Source organism: Ranitomeya imitator, chromosome 2 (genome assembly GCF_032444005.1).
Source record: "Ranitomeya imitator isolate aRanImi1 chromosome 2, aRanImi1.pri, whole genome shotgun sequence".
NCBI classification, from domain to species: Eukaryota; Metazoa; Chordata; class Amphibia; order Anura; family Dendrobatidae; genus Ranitomeya; species Ranitomeya imitator.
This window is the reverse complement of record NC_091283.1, coordinates 503,369,309-503,386,097: the sequence shown is the minus strand read 5'-3', so window position 1 is coordinate 503,386,097 and position 16,789 is coordinate 503,369,309. Positions and strand designations below refer to the sequence as shown.

At 44.5% G+C, this 16,789-nt stretch overlaps 2 protein-coding genes across 2 annotated transcripts in view; one reads left to right on the top strand and one right to left on the bottom strand.

Moving 5' to 3' along the window:
• The first annotated feature begins 661 nt into the window (after nt 1-661).
• Nucleotides 662-16,789, top strand: part of LOC138664693 (uncharacterized) — a 65,277-nt gene continuing 49,149 nt past the window's right edge. Inside the window, exon 1 of the mRNA XM_069751609.1 lies at nt 662-802. The gene's annotated coding sequence lies outside the window, so the exon portion shown is untranslated. The remainder of the gene's footprint in view (nt 803-16,789) is intronic.
• LOC138664691 (uncharacterized) lies at nt 935-2,188 on the bottom strand. Its single transcript, XM_069751606.1, has one exon. The coding sequence runs from the start codon at nt 1,955-1,957 to the stop codon at nt 1,388-1,390; it is 570 nt and encodes a 189-aa protein (XP_069607707.1). The 5' UTR covers nt 1,958-2,188; the 3' UTR covers nt 935-1,387.

Genomic DNA, 16,789 nt, shown 5'->3' with positions numbered 1-16,789 from the left:
TTGAACAACAGTCTGACTGACACCGATCAGCAAGTTATAACCTATCTGGTGAATAAGTAATAACTTTTTTACCGGATAACCCCTTAAATGCCGTCACTCGGCAGAGATGTTGATGACTTTGGGATGCCTACACTCTCAGACCCTGATAGCCCTATTTTGGTCAGACCAGTGATTGCAACACAAAAAAAATCCCGAGAATGTAAGAAAACTGGACTGATTAAATACTACTATTCTGAAAATCACTTTATGAAGGGAATGGCAAAGAATTTCCCTTGCTCACAATTCCCTGCAGCCACCACTAGGGGGACCTCATTGCATAGAATTTCCAACAGTTCACATTGAGCTGACAAGTAGCTATAAAAATCCATAGCAGTGAGCTCCACTAGTGGGTGGCTACAGGCAGAGAGGATTATTAACTATGTGGAGGAAAGATGAAATATTGAACATGCAAAAGGGAAGATATTACTTATTTGCTTGGACATTATTTGCAAGGACATTGTCTATGTAAAGGGTGGGGAACATCAGGCCAACATTGACCCTCGATGACCTTTTATCTGGCTCTAGGGCAGCTTCCTGGTAGCTGTAGCTGTATTTTGACAGCCACCAGCCCTATAATTTCTCCTTGCTGGGTGAGCACGGCCACGCAGTGTTCACTACTGAATGCTGAGGCACGTGCAGTGAAAGATTACATCCCGACCCCAGTGCCAGCATCAGGACGCACGTTGAGGGCGGAGTTAGTTCGCGATTTGTGTGGCCCCCAAAGGATGGTATAAATATCCAAATGGCCCTTGGCAGAAATAAGGTACGTCACCTGCGGTTTACGTGATATTGATCTCTCGTGATCATTTGAATCCTTTCCCACACACAACGCACAATCATCACATTGAACCAAATGATCCCACTATGTGAACATACGATAAGAATGAAATCTTAATGCAGCATGAAATTATTTATTTATCTCACGATTAACATTTATTAACAAATTCTAAGCATCATAAATACACAACGTCCGAAAAATAAATGTGTACAATATAATGACACTCTTATACTTAGTATAAACAATATATAGGACTTACTAAGACTTTCTGATAAGGGTGAGGTACTGTAATTAGGAAGTGATTATCTGGAAACACAAAGATATAGGAAACCTTCCAATATTCAGACCTTCATGTCAACAGGAGATTGCAAATCTAGCTTTGTTATGGGGCACCCCGAGCTAGGGGCCAGACAGCAGCACGCTTTCATCATGATGTAGTAGAGACACAATGTAAGAACTGTTCTTGATACGTGGCTTGAAAGTGGGCAAATAAACTTGTGTTGCTCACAGAACACTTTTCCAAATGCACATGGTGTCAGTTCTTGTCATTAGAGAGAGTTTTTTTTTAAATCAGAACTGTTTATTCTTTTGAAACTGTTTTACCAAATTGGTGAGGACCTCCAGCCCCTCCACAAGTCCATCCCCATTGGCAGCACAGCAACCTTGGACGTGCCACTGGTGTTCTTTCATCTTCATCAGTCCCAATTTCTCTGCTAGCTCCATAGGCTTTTGGGCACCAGGTAGATCTTGCTTATTGGCCATCACCACGAAGGGGACGCCTCTCATTTCATCACTTTCCAGGATGGCGATGAGCTCTGCTCTGGCCTCCCTAAACCTCTCGGGATCGGCACTGTCCACCACAAAAACCAGACCATCTGTGTTCATAAAGTAGTGTTTCCACAGGGCTCTGATCCTGTCCTGACCTCCCACGTCCCACACGGTGAAGGTGACGTTACGGATGGGTTCCACAGTTTCGACATTGAATCCAATGGTGGGGATTGTAGTGACAGTCTCATTCAGCTTCAGTTTATATAGTAGAGTTGTCTTTCCAGCAGCATCAAGACCCAGTAGCAAGATCCGGGCTTTGGTTCCAGAGAAGTTCAGAAGAGTTTGGTAGAGGTTGCTCAGAAGACCACCCATATCTGCTGCAAATGTTCCTCCCTGTAAGGATCTCTTGCGTCTGGAGTAGGTAGCTGTTCATGCTTCCTGAAATATCTCCTGCTATATATACACTGCTGGTCAATCCCATGTTACCTAGCAATTATTAACGCTCTTGAGGAATTTCCTGCTTGCTCTGTCACTCTGTGCCTTGTTGGAGCTTTTCACTACAACCAGCAGTTACACGGTCAGCAGTGAGAGAATTCCTGGAAGTGACATCACTGAATGGCTCGTAAGGTCCCAGCAGATAATACTGTACTAACCCAATGCTAATACGGCTGCACCTCATATAATACATATATAATACTGGTGTTCTAAGAGAAGTAAAAATCCCACGCTATGAATGTTTAAAATACAAATATCTTAACCCCTTGAGGGTATGTGCACATGGAAAATTCTCTGCGAATTACTGATGCAGTGTTGTGGCATGAAAAAGAGGTTTAAATGGGTGTTCCAATAATGACAACTGGGTTGATAAGTGTCTGATTACTTGTGGTCTAATCCCTTTATGACAGAGACAATTTTTGCTTCTTCACTTTTTAATAGATACGTTTTGCAGGATAAGTTGTACAGGTAAAAAAAATCCAACAACATGTCGCCGTGGGTAAGACTATATAGCCATGAAATTTTGGTGAAAACAAAAGAATGCATGGTTAAAGAGAAGAAGAGAGGAAAAAAGGGAGGAGGACATAGGAAGGACTCGAACAATATAAGAGTCTGAGATGGCGAACCTAAATTTTCCTTGTCATAATTTTAAGGGGATGGAGAAGAACAAGTGCAGGATTTAGATGAAATGTAAGATCAGTGATCTTAAGTATCACTTGATCCCAAAAAGGAGTAAGAAGTCTGCATGACCCAAAAATATGCAGCAAGTCACCCTCTTCAACTCCACATCTCAACGGCTAGGAAGATAGAGGGCAAGCCTGTTGGGACGCTATACCTCCAAGAGAGCAGCTTATAGCCAGTTTCTTGAAAGCAAAAGCAGATAGATGATTTGTGCATCAGAGTAAAGGTACCGTCACACTGAACGATATCGCTAGCGATCCGTGACGTTGCAGCGTCCTGGCTAGCGATATCGTTGAGTTTGACAGGCAGCAGCGATCAGGATCCTGCTGTGCCATCGTTGGTCGCTGCAGAAAGTCCAGAACTTTATTTAATCGCTGGACTCCCTGCAGACATCGCTGAATCGGCGTGTGTGACGCCGATTCAGCGATGTCTTCACTGGTAACCAGGGTAAACATCAGGTTACTAAGCACAGGGCCACGCTTAGTAACCCGATGCTTACCCTGGTTACCAGCGTAAAAGTAAAAAAAAAAAAACACTACATACTTACATTCCGGTGTCTGTCCCCGGCGCTGTGCTTCTCTGCACTGTGAGCGCCGGCGAGCCGGAAAGCAGAGCTTACACAGTGCAGAGGAAAGCACAGCGCCAGAGGACAGACAGCGGAAGGTAAGTATGTAGTGTTTGTTTTTGTTTACTTTTACGCTGGTAACCAGGGTAAACATCGGGTTACTAAGCGCGGCCCTGCGCTTAGTAACCCGATGTTTATCCTGGTTACCAGGGAACCGGCATCGTTGGTCGCTGGAGAGCTGTCTGGTGTGACAGCTCTCCAGCGACCAAACAGCGACGCTGCAGCGATCGACATCGTTGTCGGTATCGCTGCAGCGTCGCTTAGTGTGACGGTACCTTAGAAGATAAATCTCCACTGCTCTCTCGAAAGATTGAGCCCGAAGTTGACCTCCCATTGCATCCCATGCAGGATGGCACCATTGAAGCTCTAAAAAACTATAGGGAGAAAAATACTTTATCTAAAAAACTAATTAAAGCTGCCAAAAAGGAAACAGAGAAGCACATTGCTAAGGAGAGTAAAACTAATCCCAAACTGTTCTTCAACTATATCAATAGTAAAAGAATAAAAACTGAAAATGTAGGCCCCTTAAAAAATAGTGAGGAAAGAATGGTTGTAGATGACGAGGAAAAAGCTAACATATTAAACACCTTCTTCTCCACGGTATTCACGGTGGAAAATGAAATGCTAGGTGAAATCCCAAGAAACAATGAAAACCCTATATTAAGGGTCACCAATCTAACCCAAGAAGAGGTGCGAAACCGGCTAAATAAGATTAAAATAGATAAATCTCCGGGTCCGGATGGCATACACCCACGAGTACTAAGAGAACTAAGTAATGTAATAGATAAACCATTATTTCTTATTTTTAGTGACTCTATAGCGACAGGGTCTGTTCCGCAGGACTGGCGCATAGCAAATGTGGTGCCAATATTCAAAAAGGGCTCTAAAAGTGAACCTGGAAATTATAGGCCAGTAAGTCTAACCTCTATTGTTGGTAAAATATTTGAAGGGTTTCTGAGGGATGTTATTCTGGATTATCTCAATGAGAATAACTGTTTAACTCCATATCAGCATGGGTTTATGAGAAATCGCTCCTGTCAAACCAATCTAATCAGTTTTTATGAAGAGGTAAGCTATAGGCTGGACCACGGTGAGTCATTGGACGTGGTATATCTCGATTTTTCCAAAGCGTTTGATACCGTGCCGCACAAGAGGTTGGTACACAAAATGAGAATGCTTGGTCTGGGGGAAAATGTGTGTAAATGGGTTAGTAACTGGCTTAGTGATAGAAAGCAGAGGGTGGTTATAAATGGTATAGTCTCTAACTGGGTCGCTGTGACCAGTGGGGTACCGCAGGGGTCAGTATTGGGACCTGTTCTCTTCAACATATTCATTAATGATCTGGTAGAAGGTTTACACAGTAAAATATCGATATTTGCAGATGATACAAAACTATGTAAAGCAGTTAATACAAGAGAAGATAGTATTCTGCTACAGATGGATCTGGATAAGTTGGAAACTTGGGCTGAAAGGTGGCAGATGAGGTTTAACAATGATAAATGTAAGGTTATACACATGGGAAGAGGGAATCAATATCACCATTACACACTGAACGGGAAACCACTGGGTAAATCTGACAGGGAGAAGGACTTGGGGATCCTAGTTAATGATAAACTTACCTGGAGCAGCCAGTGCCAGGCAGCAGCTGCCAAGGCAAACAGGATCATGGGGTGCATTAAAAGAGGTCTGGATACACATGATGAGAGCATTATACTGCCTCTGTACAAATCCCTAGTTAGACCGCACATGGAGTACTGTGTCCAGTTTTGGGCACCGGTGCTCAGGAAGGATATAATGGAACTAGAGAGAGTACAAAGGAGGGCAACAAAATTAATAAAGGGGATGGGAGAACTACAATACCCAGATAGATTAGCGAAATTAGGATTATTTAGTCTAGAAAAAAGACGACTGAGGGGCGATCTAATAACCATGTATAAGTATATAAGGGGACAATACAAATATCTCGCTGAGGATCTGTTTATACCAAGGAAGGTGACGGGCACAAGGGGGCATTCTTTGCGTCTGGAGGAGAGAAGGTTTTTCCACCAACATAGAAGAGGATTCTTTACTGTTAGGGCAGGAGAATCTGGAATTGCTTGCCTGAGGAGGTGGTGATGGCGAACTCAGTCGAGGGGTTCAAGAGAGGCCTGGATGTCTTCCTGGAGCAGAACAATATTGTATCATACAATTATTAGGTTCTGTAGAAGGACGTAGATCTGGGGATTTATTATGATGGAATATAGGCTGAACTGGATGGACAAATGTCTTTTTTCGGCCTTACTAACTATGTTACTATGTTACTATGTTACATTCAGTCTGAAATTAGGAGGCAGGTTGGTTTGGGGGATCGATGAGTAAAGAGAATGAAAAAGGATAAGGAGTGTCTTAATGATCCCACAACTGCACAAGCAGCTTCACAAGGTGTCATGTCCCTATTATTATAAACAGATCTGGTTGATAAGGATTTAAAAAAGTGAGTTAGTTGGCCAACTCTACATTCTACCTGAGGAGATAGATTGGAGATGCCAAATAGACAGGGGCTGACTGGCAAATTTTGGCCTGGAGGGCAAGCACACAGCAGTGGCCCATGAGTAGCGGCTCATCCTTAAAGGGGTTGTCGGATCTTATGCTACATGTCTACAGTCACTATGTGTGAATCCTCATATCGTGCTCACTGTGCGCTGTGAAGATTCTCTGGTGCCGGCAACAGGTGGTCTTGTGACCACAATCATGCAATATATATATTCCCAGCCACATTTCGACTAGACTGTTTTGGGCCTTGTTCAATACAGTTGCATTCGCCATGCAAGTCTAGTCGGCATGTGACCGCATGTATGCAAATCACAAACTTGCAGCCAGACACCCACCGAATAACCACAGCACTGCGAGCAATGTGAGATACACAAGTCTGCAGTCACATAGAATGACACACATAGAATGTCATATAGAATGATGCACCAATGATACACACACGCACAGCCCCACTGTATAATGACAGACACACGCACAGCCCCACTGTATGACACACATGCACAGCCTCACTGCATAATTACACACACGCACAGCCCCACTGTATTATGACACACGCACGCACGCACGCACAGCCCCACTGTATAATGACACACACGCACAGCCCCACTGTGTAATGACACACACTTACAGCCCCACGCGCAGAGCCCCACTGTATAATGACACACACGCACAGCCCCACTGTATAATGACACACACGCACAGCCCCACTGTATAATGACATACGCACGCACAGCCCTACTGTATAATGACAGGCACACACGCACAGCCCCACTGTATAATGACAGGCCCACATGCACAGCCCCACTGTATAATGACACACACGCACAGCCCCACTGTATAATGACAGGAACACACGCACAGCCCCACTGTATAATGACACACACGCACAGCCCCACTGTATAATGACAGGAACACACGCACAGCCCCACTGTATAATGACAGGCACACACGCACAGCCCCACTGTATAATGACAGGCACACACGCACAGCCCCACTGTATAATGACAGGCCCACATGCACAGCCCCACTGTATAATGACACACACGCACAGCCCCACTGTATAATGACACACACGCACAGCCCCACTGTATAATGACACACACGCACAGCCCCACTGTATAATGACAGGCACACGCACGGCCCCACTGCATAATTACACATACGCACAGCCCCACTGTATAATGACACACACACACAGCCCCACTGTATAATGACACACACGCACAGCCCCACTGTATAATGACAGGCACACGCACGGCCCCACTGCATAATTACACATACGCACAGCCCCACTGTATAATGACACACACACACAGCCCCACTGTATAATGACACACACGCACAGCCCCACTGTATAATGACACACACGCACAGCCCCACTGTATAATGACACACACGCACAGCCCCACTGTATAATGACAGGCACACGCACGGCCCCACTGCATAATTACACATACGCACAGCCCCACTGTATAATGACACACACACACAGCCCCACTGTATAATGACACACACGCACAGCCCTACTGCATAATGACACACACGCACAGCCCCACTGCATAATGATACACACGCACAGCCCCACTGTATAATGACACACACACCCACAGCCCCACTGTATAATGACACACACACGCACAGCCCCACTGTATAATGACAGGCACACACGCACTGCCCCACTGTATAATGACAGGCACACTCACAGTCCCACTGTATAATGACACATACGCACAGCCCTACTGTATGACACACACACGCACAGCGCCACTGTATAATGACATACCCACACAGCCCCACTGTAAAATGACACACACATACAGCCCCACTGTATAATGACACACACACATGCACAGCCTCAATGTATAATGACATACACGCACGCAGCTCACACACACGCACGCAGCTCACACACACGCACATAGCTCACACACGCACATAGCTCACACACACATGCAGCTCACACACATGCAGCTCACATACATAAACACGCAGCATCAAACACACAAACACGCAGCTCACACGCAGCATCACACACACGCAGCATCACACATACACACGCAGCATCACAGACACACGCAGCATCACACATGCAGCTCACACACATGCAGCTCTGACACAAATGCATCACACACACGCAGCCATCACACACACACAGCTCACACACACACACAGCTCTGACACAAATTCATCACACACGCAGCCATCACACACACACCAGATACCTCATACACACATCACACAATCTCCTCTGTGGTGAGGGGAGGCTGATGTCCATGCGCAGCTCTTCAGTTTCTCCTGCTTACAGCTCTGCACTGTCCGGCACCTCCCCCGTCTCTCCTTCTCTGCCGGGATAGCAGATAAGAGCAGGAGAAGCCGAAGCTCCGTGCACACACAGGCTGGTATGCTGACTTTTCATCTTGATTGCTGCTGGCTCTCTCCCTCAGAGTGGCAGCGCCGCACAGGAGCTTGCTCATCGCATACCCCTGCAGCCTGCATGTCAGGGCTGCTGGCGGGATGACACCACCGCGCACTACAGGTGTGCTATGTATTGCAATCACTGCTAGTCCTCCAGCGGCCCTGTGCAGCTGCTTAGGCACCGGCCCGGGGGGCATATGCATTCCTGTCACCTGGCCCAGTCCGCCCCTGCAAATAGATGTTCTTTTGAAGGCCAGTTAGTTCCATCCACAAAGTGTGATATTCTAAAGTAGCCACTGTTTAGCCAAGAAGAAAAAACTGAATCATCTAAAAAGTGAGGGAATAACGGATTACCTAAAATAGGATACATGGAGTAGGATTGCAGTATAATGTGGGAGCGGACCATTGGGTTAGAACAACAGGAAAAAGTAGCCCCTACGGTAGGCAGTATGTAAGATAGCTCTCCTAAATTTGGTGGGGAGGGGGGTTTCTTGGACCTTATGAATTAGTTTGAACTGAAGCGAGGCTCATGAAGAAAAACAAGGGAGTCCTAATCGGTGGAGCTTGCAAAACATACCAAATCCGAGGTAGAATGTTTATTTTAAAATTTGTGCATCTCTCAATCCTAGAATAGGCACCTTGGGTAGCTCTCTCCAGCTGTTTTGAGTAAATTCGGAAAGTTGAGCAAATATGTCAGGTTCATATATCTCAGGTATTTTAAAGCTACAGTGAAGAGCAAAAGGGTAGCAATGTTTTGAACTTTTGACTTTCAGGCTCCATATCTCACCAGAATGTTGGTACATACATTTTTGGGGGGATCTATCCTTTTTCCTTTCTTGATCTCCTTGGAATTGATATATGTTTCCCCAACGCTCATCTTTCTGGGCATCTTATTGAGCGGGTATGATAGATACGCCTAATTTAAATATTGTTTTTCAACAAAACTAATGATAAAAAATAATAAAAATCACAATATGTTTTTCATTTTGGATTTATACGTTTTTTATTCAGCGCTTTATATGCGCTGCATAACATCTGGGATAACTGTGATGTCTACCCTTTGGGTCTGACTGGCTAATCTGTGTAAACGGTATTTACTGCCAACTGGCTTTTCCTCTACAATATCGTTTTTTATGCTTTATTTTCTTTTTGGGTAATCATTACATCTTCAAGGTGCCTTGTAATAGGTACTTAGATGTGCGCTATTAACATCTTTTCTTTACTTTAGTGCTCAGTACATTCGAGTCTATATCTAACATTTTCTTGTGCTCGTCCATACTCTTCTCATTTTACACTTGGTTTACGCATGCGCTGGATACTTTTGTTGTTTATTGCCCTCTGGTTCCGGCGCGCCGATTTGCGCATGCGCTGTACATTGCCGCTCAGCCATCTTGCTTCGTCCGGTGCGTCGATTTGTGCATGCGCCGTAGCCTGTCATTCAGCCATCTTGCTTCACCCAGATGCTCTGTGAAGTCTCCCCTGGGTTTACAGCTCTGCACTTCCGCATCAGGTGACTCCCTGGTCTGGGACGCCCGCCTGCTCAGCTGTTCGTGATTCATGCTACTTAGGTATGCTATATATTTGTGTTAGTTTATTAATCACACTACATTTGCTCCTGACAAAGCCACTACAGGCGGCAATACGCGTTGGGCTTTAGTGCCCCCGGACTTTGGACCCTTATCCTCACTGGTCATGCTCATTAGGTATTTATTAGGTATTTATTCCTTGGGGTAAACCATTCTCCAGCTTGATTTAAGGCTTTAGTCAATCTCTTTCATGCTCTGAAGCTGCAACAACTTGTTTCTTATTTTGCACACATGGACATGTGAGCGGATTTTGGACATTTCTGCTCTCGTTTCATCCATTGCATTAGGCACTTTATGTTCATTGCAGCTGATCACTGATTTCTTGCATCTATTCTTATTGCGAGTTTTGGCACAGAATTTCGTATTCCCCCCTGTTTCTTCAATGCATGGTCCAGTTTTGATATATGATTATTGTCAGTATTTTTGATGTTATACCTTGAATTATCTAATTGGGTGTATCTAGTTTTTTGTCCGGCGGCTGGTCCCTACTGTTGGAATGTATACTACTGTTGTCTTTTAAGGCTATGTGCACACGTCCGGATTTTTAGCGTTTTTTTTGTGGAATTTCCCGATAAAAACGCTATAAAATTGCTAAAAAAATGCAAACATTATGCATCCTATCATTTAGAATGCATTTCGCATTTTTTGTGCATATGTTTGTGTTTTTTTTCGCAAAAAAAACGCATTCCGCAAAAAATCCGAGCATGTTCATTATTTTTGCGGATTTTTTGCGAATTTCCCATTAAATTGGAGTGTCCAGAAAAAAACGCAAAAAATCCACAAAAATTCCGCAAAAAAAAACCGCGCAAAATCCGCGCCAAAAAAGCATGCAGATTTCTGGCAGAAATCTCAGGATTTTGTCAGGTAAAAATCCTGACGTGTGCACATAGCCTGAATGTTTTTAAAATAATATTTTTTTGGTGTTTGTGGTGTTTAACCCCTTTCTGACATTAGACGTACTATCCCGTCGAGGTGGGGTGGGCCCGTATGACCACCGACGGGATAGTACGTCATATGTGATCGGCAGCGCTCACGGGGGGAGCGCCGCCGATCGCGGCCGGGTGTCAGCTGCCTATCGCAGCTGACATCCGGCACTATGTGCCAGGAGCGGTCACGGACCGCCCCGCCACATTAACCCTCGGCACACCACGATCAAAGATGATCGCGATGTGCCGGCGGTACAGGGAAGCATCGCGCAGGGAGGGGGCTCCCTGCGAGCTTCCCTGAGCCCCCCGCAGCAACGCGATGTGATCGCGTTGCTGCGAGAGTCTTACCTCCCTCCCTGCCTGCTCCAGGCCCGGATCCAAGATGGCCGCGGATCCGGGTCCTGCAGGGAGGGAGGTGGCTTCACAGAGCCTGCTCAGAGCAGGCACTGTGAAGCCTGCAGTGCTGCATGTCAGATCGGTGATCTGACAGAGTGCTGTGCAAACTGTCAGATCACCGATCTGTGATGTTCCCCCCTGGGACAAAATAAAAAAGTTAAAAAAAAAATTTCCAAATGTGTAAAAAAAAAAAAAAAAAATATTCCTAAATAATGAAAAAAAAATATTATTCCCATAAATACATTTCTTCATCTAAATAAAAAAAAAAAAAACAATAAAAGTACACATATTTAGTATTGCCGTGTCCATAGCGACCTGACCTATAAAACTGGCCCATTAGTTTACCCCTTCAGTAAACACCGTAAGAAAAAAAAAAAAATCGAGGCAAAAAACAACGCTTTATTATCATACTGCCGAACAAAAAGTGGAATAACACGTGATCAAAAAGACAGATATAAATAATCATGGTACCGCTAAAAACGTCATCTTGTTCCGCAAAAAACGAGCCGCCATACAGCATCATCAGCAAAAAAATAAAAAAGTTATAGTCCTGAGAATAAAGCGATGCAAAAATAATTATTTTTTCTGTAAAATAGTTTTTATCGTATAAAAGCGCCAAAACATAAAAAAATGATATAAATGAGGTGTCGCTGTAATCGTACTGACCCGAAGAATAAAACTGCTTTATCAATTTTACCAAACGTGGAACGGTATAAACGCCTCCCCCAAAAGAATTCATGAATAGCTGGTTTTTGGTCATTCTTCCTCACAAAAATCGGAATAAAAAGCGATCAAAAAATGTCACGTGCCCGAATATGATACCAATTAAAATGTCAACTCGTCCCGCAAAAAACAAGACCTCACATGACTCTGTGGACCAAAATATGGAAAAATTATAGCTCTCAAAATGTGGTAACGCAAAAAATATTTTTTGCAATAAAAAGCGTCTTTCAGTGTGTGACGGCTGCCAATCATAAAAATCCGCTAAAAAACTCGCTATAAAAGTAAATCAAACCCCCCTTCATCACCCCCTTAGTTAGGGAAAAATTAAAAAAATGTATTTATTTCCATTTTCCCATTAGGGCTAGGGTTAGGGCTACGGCTAGGGTTAGGGCTAGGGTTAGGGTTAGGGATAGGGTTAGGGCTAGGGTTAGGGATAGGGTTAGGGCTAGGGTTAGGGTTAGGGTTGGGGCTACAGTTAGGGTTGGGGCTAAAGTTAGGGTTAGGGTTTAGATTACATTTACAGTTGGGAATAGGGTTGGGATTAGGGTTAGGGGTGTGTCAGGGTTAGAGGTGTGGTTAGGGTTACCGTTGGAATTAGGGTTTGGGGTGTGTTTGGATTAGGGTTTCAGTTATAATTGGGGGGTTTCCACTGTTTAGGCACATCAGGGGCTCTCCAAACACGACATGGCGTCCGATCTCAATTCCAGCCATTTCTGCGTTGAAAAAGTAAAATAGTGCTCCTTCCCTTCCGAGCTCTCCCGTGTGCCCAAACAGGGGTTTACCCCAACATATGGGGTATCAGCGTACTCAGGACAAATTTGGACAACTTTTGGGGTCCAATTTCTCCTGTTACCCTTGGGAAAATACAAAACTGGGGGCTAAAAAATAATTTTTGTGGAAAAAAAAAAGATTTTTTTATTTTCACGGCTCTGCGTTATAAACTGTAGTGAAACACTTGGGGGTTCAAAGTTTTCACAACACATCTAGATGAGTTCCCTGGGGGTCTAGTTTCCAATATGGGGTCACTTGTGGGGGGTTTCTACTGTTTAGGTACATTAGGGGCTCTGCAAACGCAATGTGACGCCTGCAGACTATTCCATCTAAGTCTGCATTCCAAATGGCACTCCTTCCCTTCCGAGCACTCCCATGCGCCTAAACGGTGGTTCCCCCCACATATGGGGTATCAGCGTACTCAGGACAAATTGGACAACAACTTTTGGGGTCGAATTTCTGCTCTTACCCTCGGGAAAATACAAAACTGGGGGCTAAAAAATAATTTTGGGGGGAAAATGTTTTTTTTTTAATTTTCACGGCTCTGCGTTACAAACTGTAGTGAAACACTTGGTGGGTCAAAGTGCTCACCACACATCTAGATAAGTTCCTTAGGGGGTCTACTTTCCAAAATGATGTTAATTGTGGGGGTTTCTACTGTTTAGGTACATTAGGGGCTCTGCAAACGCAATGTGACACCTGCAGACGATTCCATCTAAGTCTGCATTCCAAATGGCGCTCCTTCCCTTCCGAGCCCTCCCATGCACCCAAACAGTGGTTCCCCCCACATATTGTGTATAATCGCACTCAGGACAAATTGGGCAACAAATTTTGGGGTCCAATTTCTCCTGTTACCCTCGGGACAATACAAAACTGGGGGCTAAAAAAATAATTTTTGTAGGAAAATTTTTTTTTTATTTTTACGGCTCTGCATTATAACCTTCTGTGAAGCCCTTGGTGGGTCAAAGCGCTCAAAACACATCTAGATAAGTTCCTTAGGGGGTCTACTTTCCAAAATGGTGTCACTTGTGGGGGGTTTCAATGTTTAGGCACATCAGTGGCTTTCTAAACGCAACATGGCGTCCCATCTCAATTCCTGTCAATTTTGCATTGAAAAGTCAAACGGCGCTCCTTCCCTTCCGAGCTCTCCCATGCGCCCAAATAGTGGCTTACCCCCCCCCCCCCCATATGGGGTATCGGGGTACTCAGGACAAATTGTACAACAACTTTTGGGGACCAATTTTCTCCTGTTACCCTTGGTAAAATAAAACAAATTGAAGCTGAAGTAAATTTTTTGTAGAAAAAAAAAAATGTTCATTTTTCATCTGGTCAGAAAACCAGAAGAACAAACAAGCAGAGTAGAGCACGGAGAGCAAAGAAAGCAAATGCAAACCGAGCACACACTCAATGGGTCAGACACACAGACTAAACTAAAGTATAGCTGACAGGGAATCCTAGTCTGGAGTGTGTATAAATACCCCTGCTAGATTCGAAGAGAGGCCAGCAATATTAACCCTGAGAGAGCAGGACATGAACCATGTCCTATACCATGACAATACCCCCCTCTTAACAGGGGGCCACTGGCCCCCAAGGCTTCTCAGGGAATCTGGCATGAAAAGCCCGCACTAGTCGATCAGCATGCACAGAACTGGCTGCAACCGATGACAGATCATCAAGGGAATATCCTTCCAGTGTATTAGGTACTGAAGCCTTCGGCGCACTCACCGTGAATCAATGATGCGCCCTACCTCGTACTCCAGCTGATCCTCTACCAACACTGACGGAACATTGGATGAGGAATCTTCTCTAACCGTCCCCACAGGTTTTAACCCATTATCTACCAATGTCCTTTTTTTTGGGACGCCTAATCTTTAGCTTTTAGCAACTAAGATTTATAATTTTTTTAATTAGGTTCAATTTTTTTGTGTTGTGTTTGTAAAATGAATGTTTTCAAAATAGGAAATCATGGCATTGTCATCTTTAATTGAATATTGGGACGCCCTTTTCTGAAAAATCCGTACTTGTAAAAATTTTAATTTGGCAAGTAATGGCTTAATAGGGACCTGTGGAAGACATTAGATATTCTGAAGGAGGCCACCGGGTTGATCACCTCCACAATCTTGTATGGACCAATAAACCTGGGGCCAAGCTTCATAGAGGGTATCTTAAGTTTGATGTTACGGGTGGACAACCACACCTTCTCCCCCCCTGCCAACATCGGAGCTGACCCCCCTCCTCCGCAAATTGTTTGTACCTATCCTGGGCTTTAGAGATGTTCCCCTGGACCTCCCTCCAAAGGGTTCTCAAATGTTGTACCATGGCCTCAGCACCAGGACAACCTGAATCCATGCGGGCAAATTCCCCAAACTGCGGGATAAACCCATATTATTGTCCTGAAAGGGAGACTTCCCATTAGACTGATTAATGCAACAATTGAACGCAAATTCTGCCATGAGTAATACCTCACACCAGTCTTCCTGTCTGGACGAGACCAGGCATCTCAGAATTTGCTCCAACGACTGATTCGTGCATTCAGTCTGTCCGTTAGATTCCTGGTGAAAAGCAGAGAATGATAACGTGACCCCCAGCTTCTTACAAAACGCTCTCCAAAACCTGGACACAAATTGCACACCCCTGTCAGACACCACATTCACCGGTACTCCATGCAACCGAACTATGTGCTGTATAAATAAGTTTGCAAAGGTTTCAGCAGCCGGTAACGTGGGTAATGGTACAAAATAGGCTTGTTTAGAAAACCTATCAACCACCACCCATACCACTGAGTTGCCCTTGGAAGAAGGAAGATTAGTGATAAAGTCCATGGACAGGTGTGTCCATGGCTTTTCCGGAATTGGCAAAGGCACCAATTCCCCAGCCGGTCGGACCTGAGAGCATTTAGAGCGAGCACATACCCTACTAGTACTCACACTTGATATCAGCAACCATAGAGGGCCACCAAAAACCCCTAGCCACTGCCCCCCGGTAGCTGCAATCCCAGGGTGTACACTTAACACAGCATCATTAAACTCCTGCAGGAGTGTGAGAAGGAAATGTTTGGGTGCAAACAATTTACCGTGGGGTTTATTCTGGGAGCTTGTGCTTCCAAAATCTCTCTCTGTAACTCAGATGAGACTTCTGCCACAACCACTCCCAGTTGAAGAATGGAGGAAGGAGGTTCTGGAGGGGACACAGAAACAAAACTTCGGGATAAGGCATCCTCCATTACATTTTTAGACCCTGGTCAGAATGTAATGGTAAAATGAAATTGAGAAAAAAAAAGTGTCCACGGACCCTGACTGGGGATCAATCTCTTAGCGGACTCGATATAGGCCAAATTTTTATGATCAGTAATGACCGTAATGGGAAGAACGGCTCCCACCAAAAAATGCCTCCATTCTTCAAAGGCCAATTTAACCGCCAATAATTCCCTGTTGCCGAAGTCATAATTTCTCTCAGCCCAAGATAATTTTTTAGCGAAAAAGGCACAGCGTTTGAGGTTAGTGAGGGTGGGAGGGCCCTGGCAGAACACTGCCCCCACCCCAACTCAGAAGCTTCAACCTCTACAATAAAAGGTCTCGATGGTTCGAGTTGTACCATACCATCACAGGGGCTGAAGTAAAACATTTCTTCAATGTCACACTGTGGTCAATCATGCTTTTATGCACGCCTAAAAAATGGATACCGCTGGATCACAGGTCCTACAGCATCCACAGTGGCTCTATTTGCCTCATTATAGGGAATGTCCGTCGGGAACTCCGTCTGAATCATGTATTTCAGATAATTACATGGAAACCTCGGTGTAACCGCTGAGTGTAGAATGCAGGATAAATGTGAGCCAAGCCTTACTGCGATCTTTTGGAGGCAGAATGAACAAAAAAATAGAAGGTGAAGAATTGGTTTTATTTATTTTTTACGCCGTTACTCATGCGGTATAAGTAATTAGATGACTTTTTTCTTCGGATCGGTGCGATTACAGCGATAGCAGGTTTTTATGTTTGGCAGTGGTCACACACTAAAACACACTTTTTATTTCAAAAACTAGTTTTTGTATCCC

Bases quoted from the DNA above. Each gene is read 5' to 3' on its own strand.
- LOC138664691 (XM_069751606.1), bottom strand. From the start codon at position 1,957: ATGGGTGGTCTTCTGAGCAACCTCTACCAAACTCTTCTGAACTTCTCT.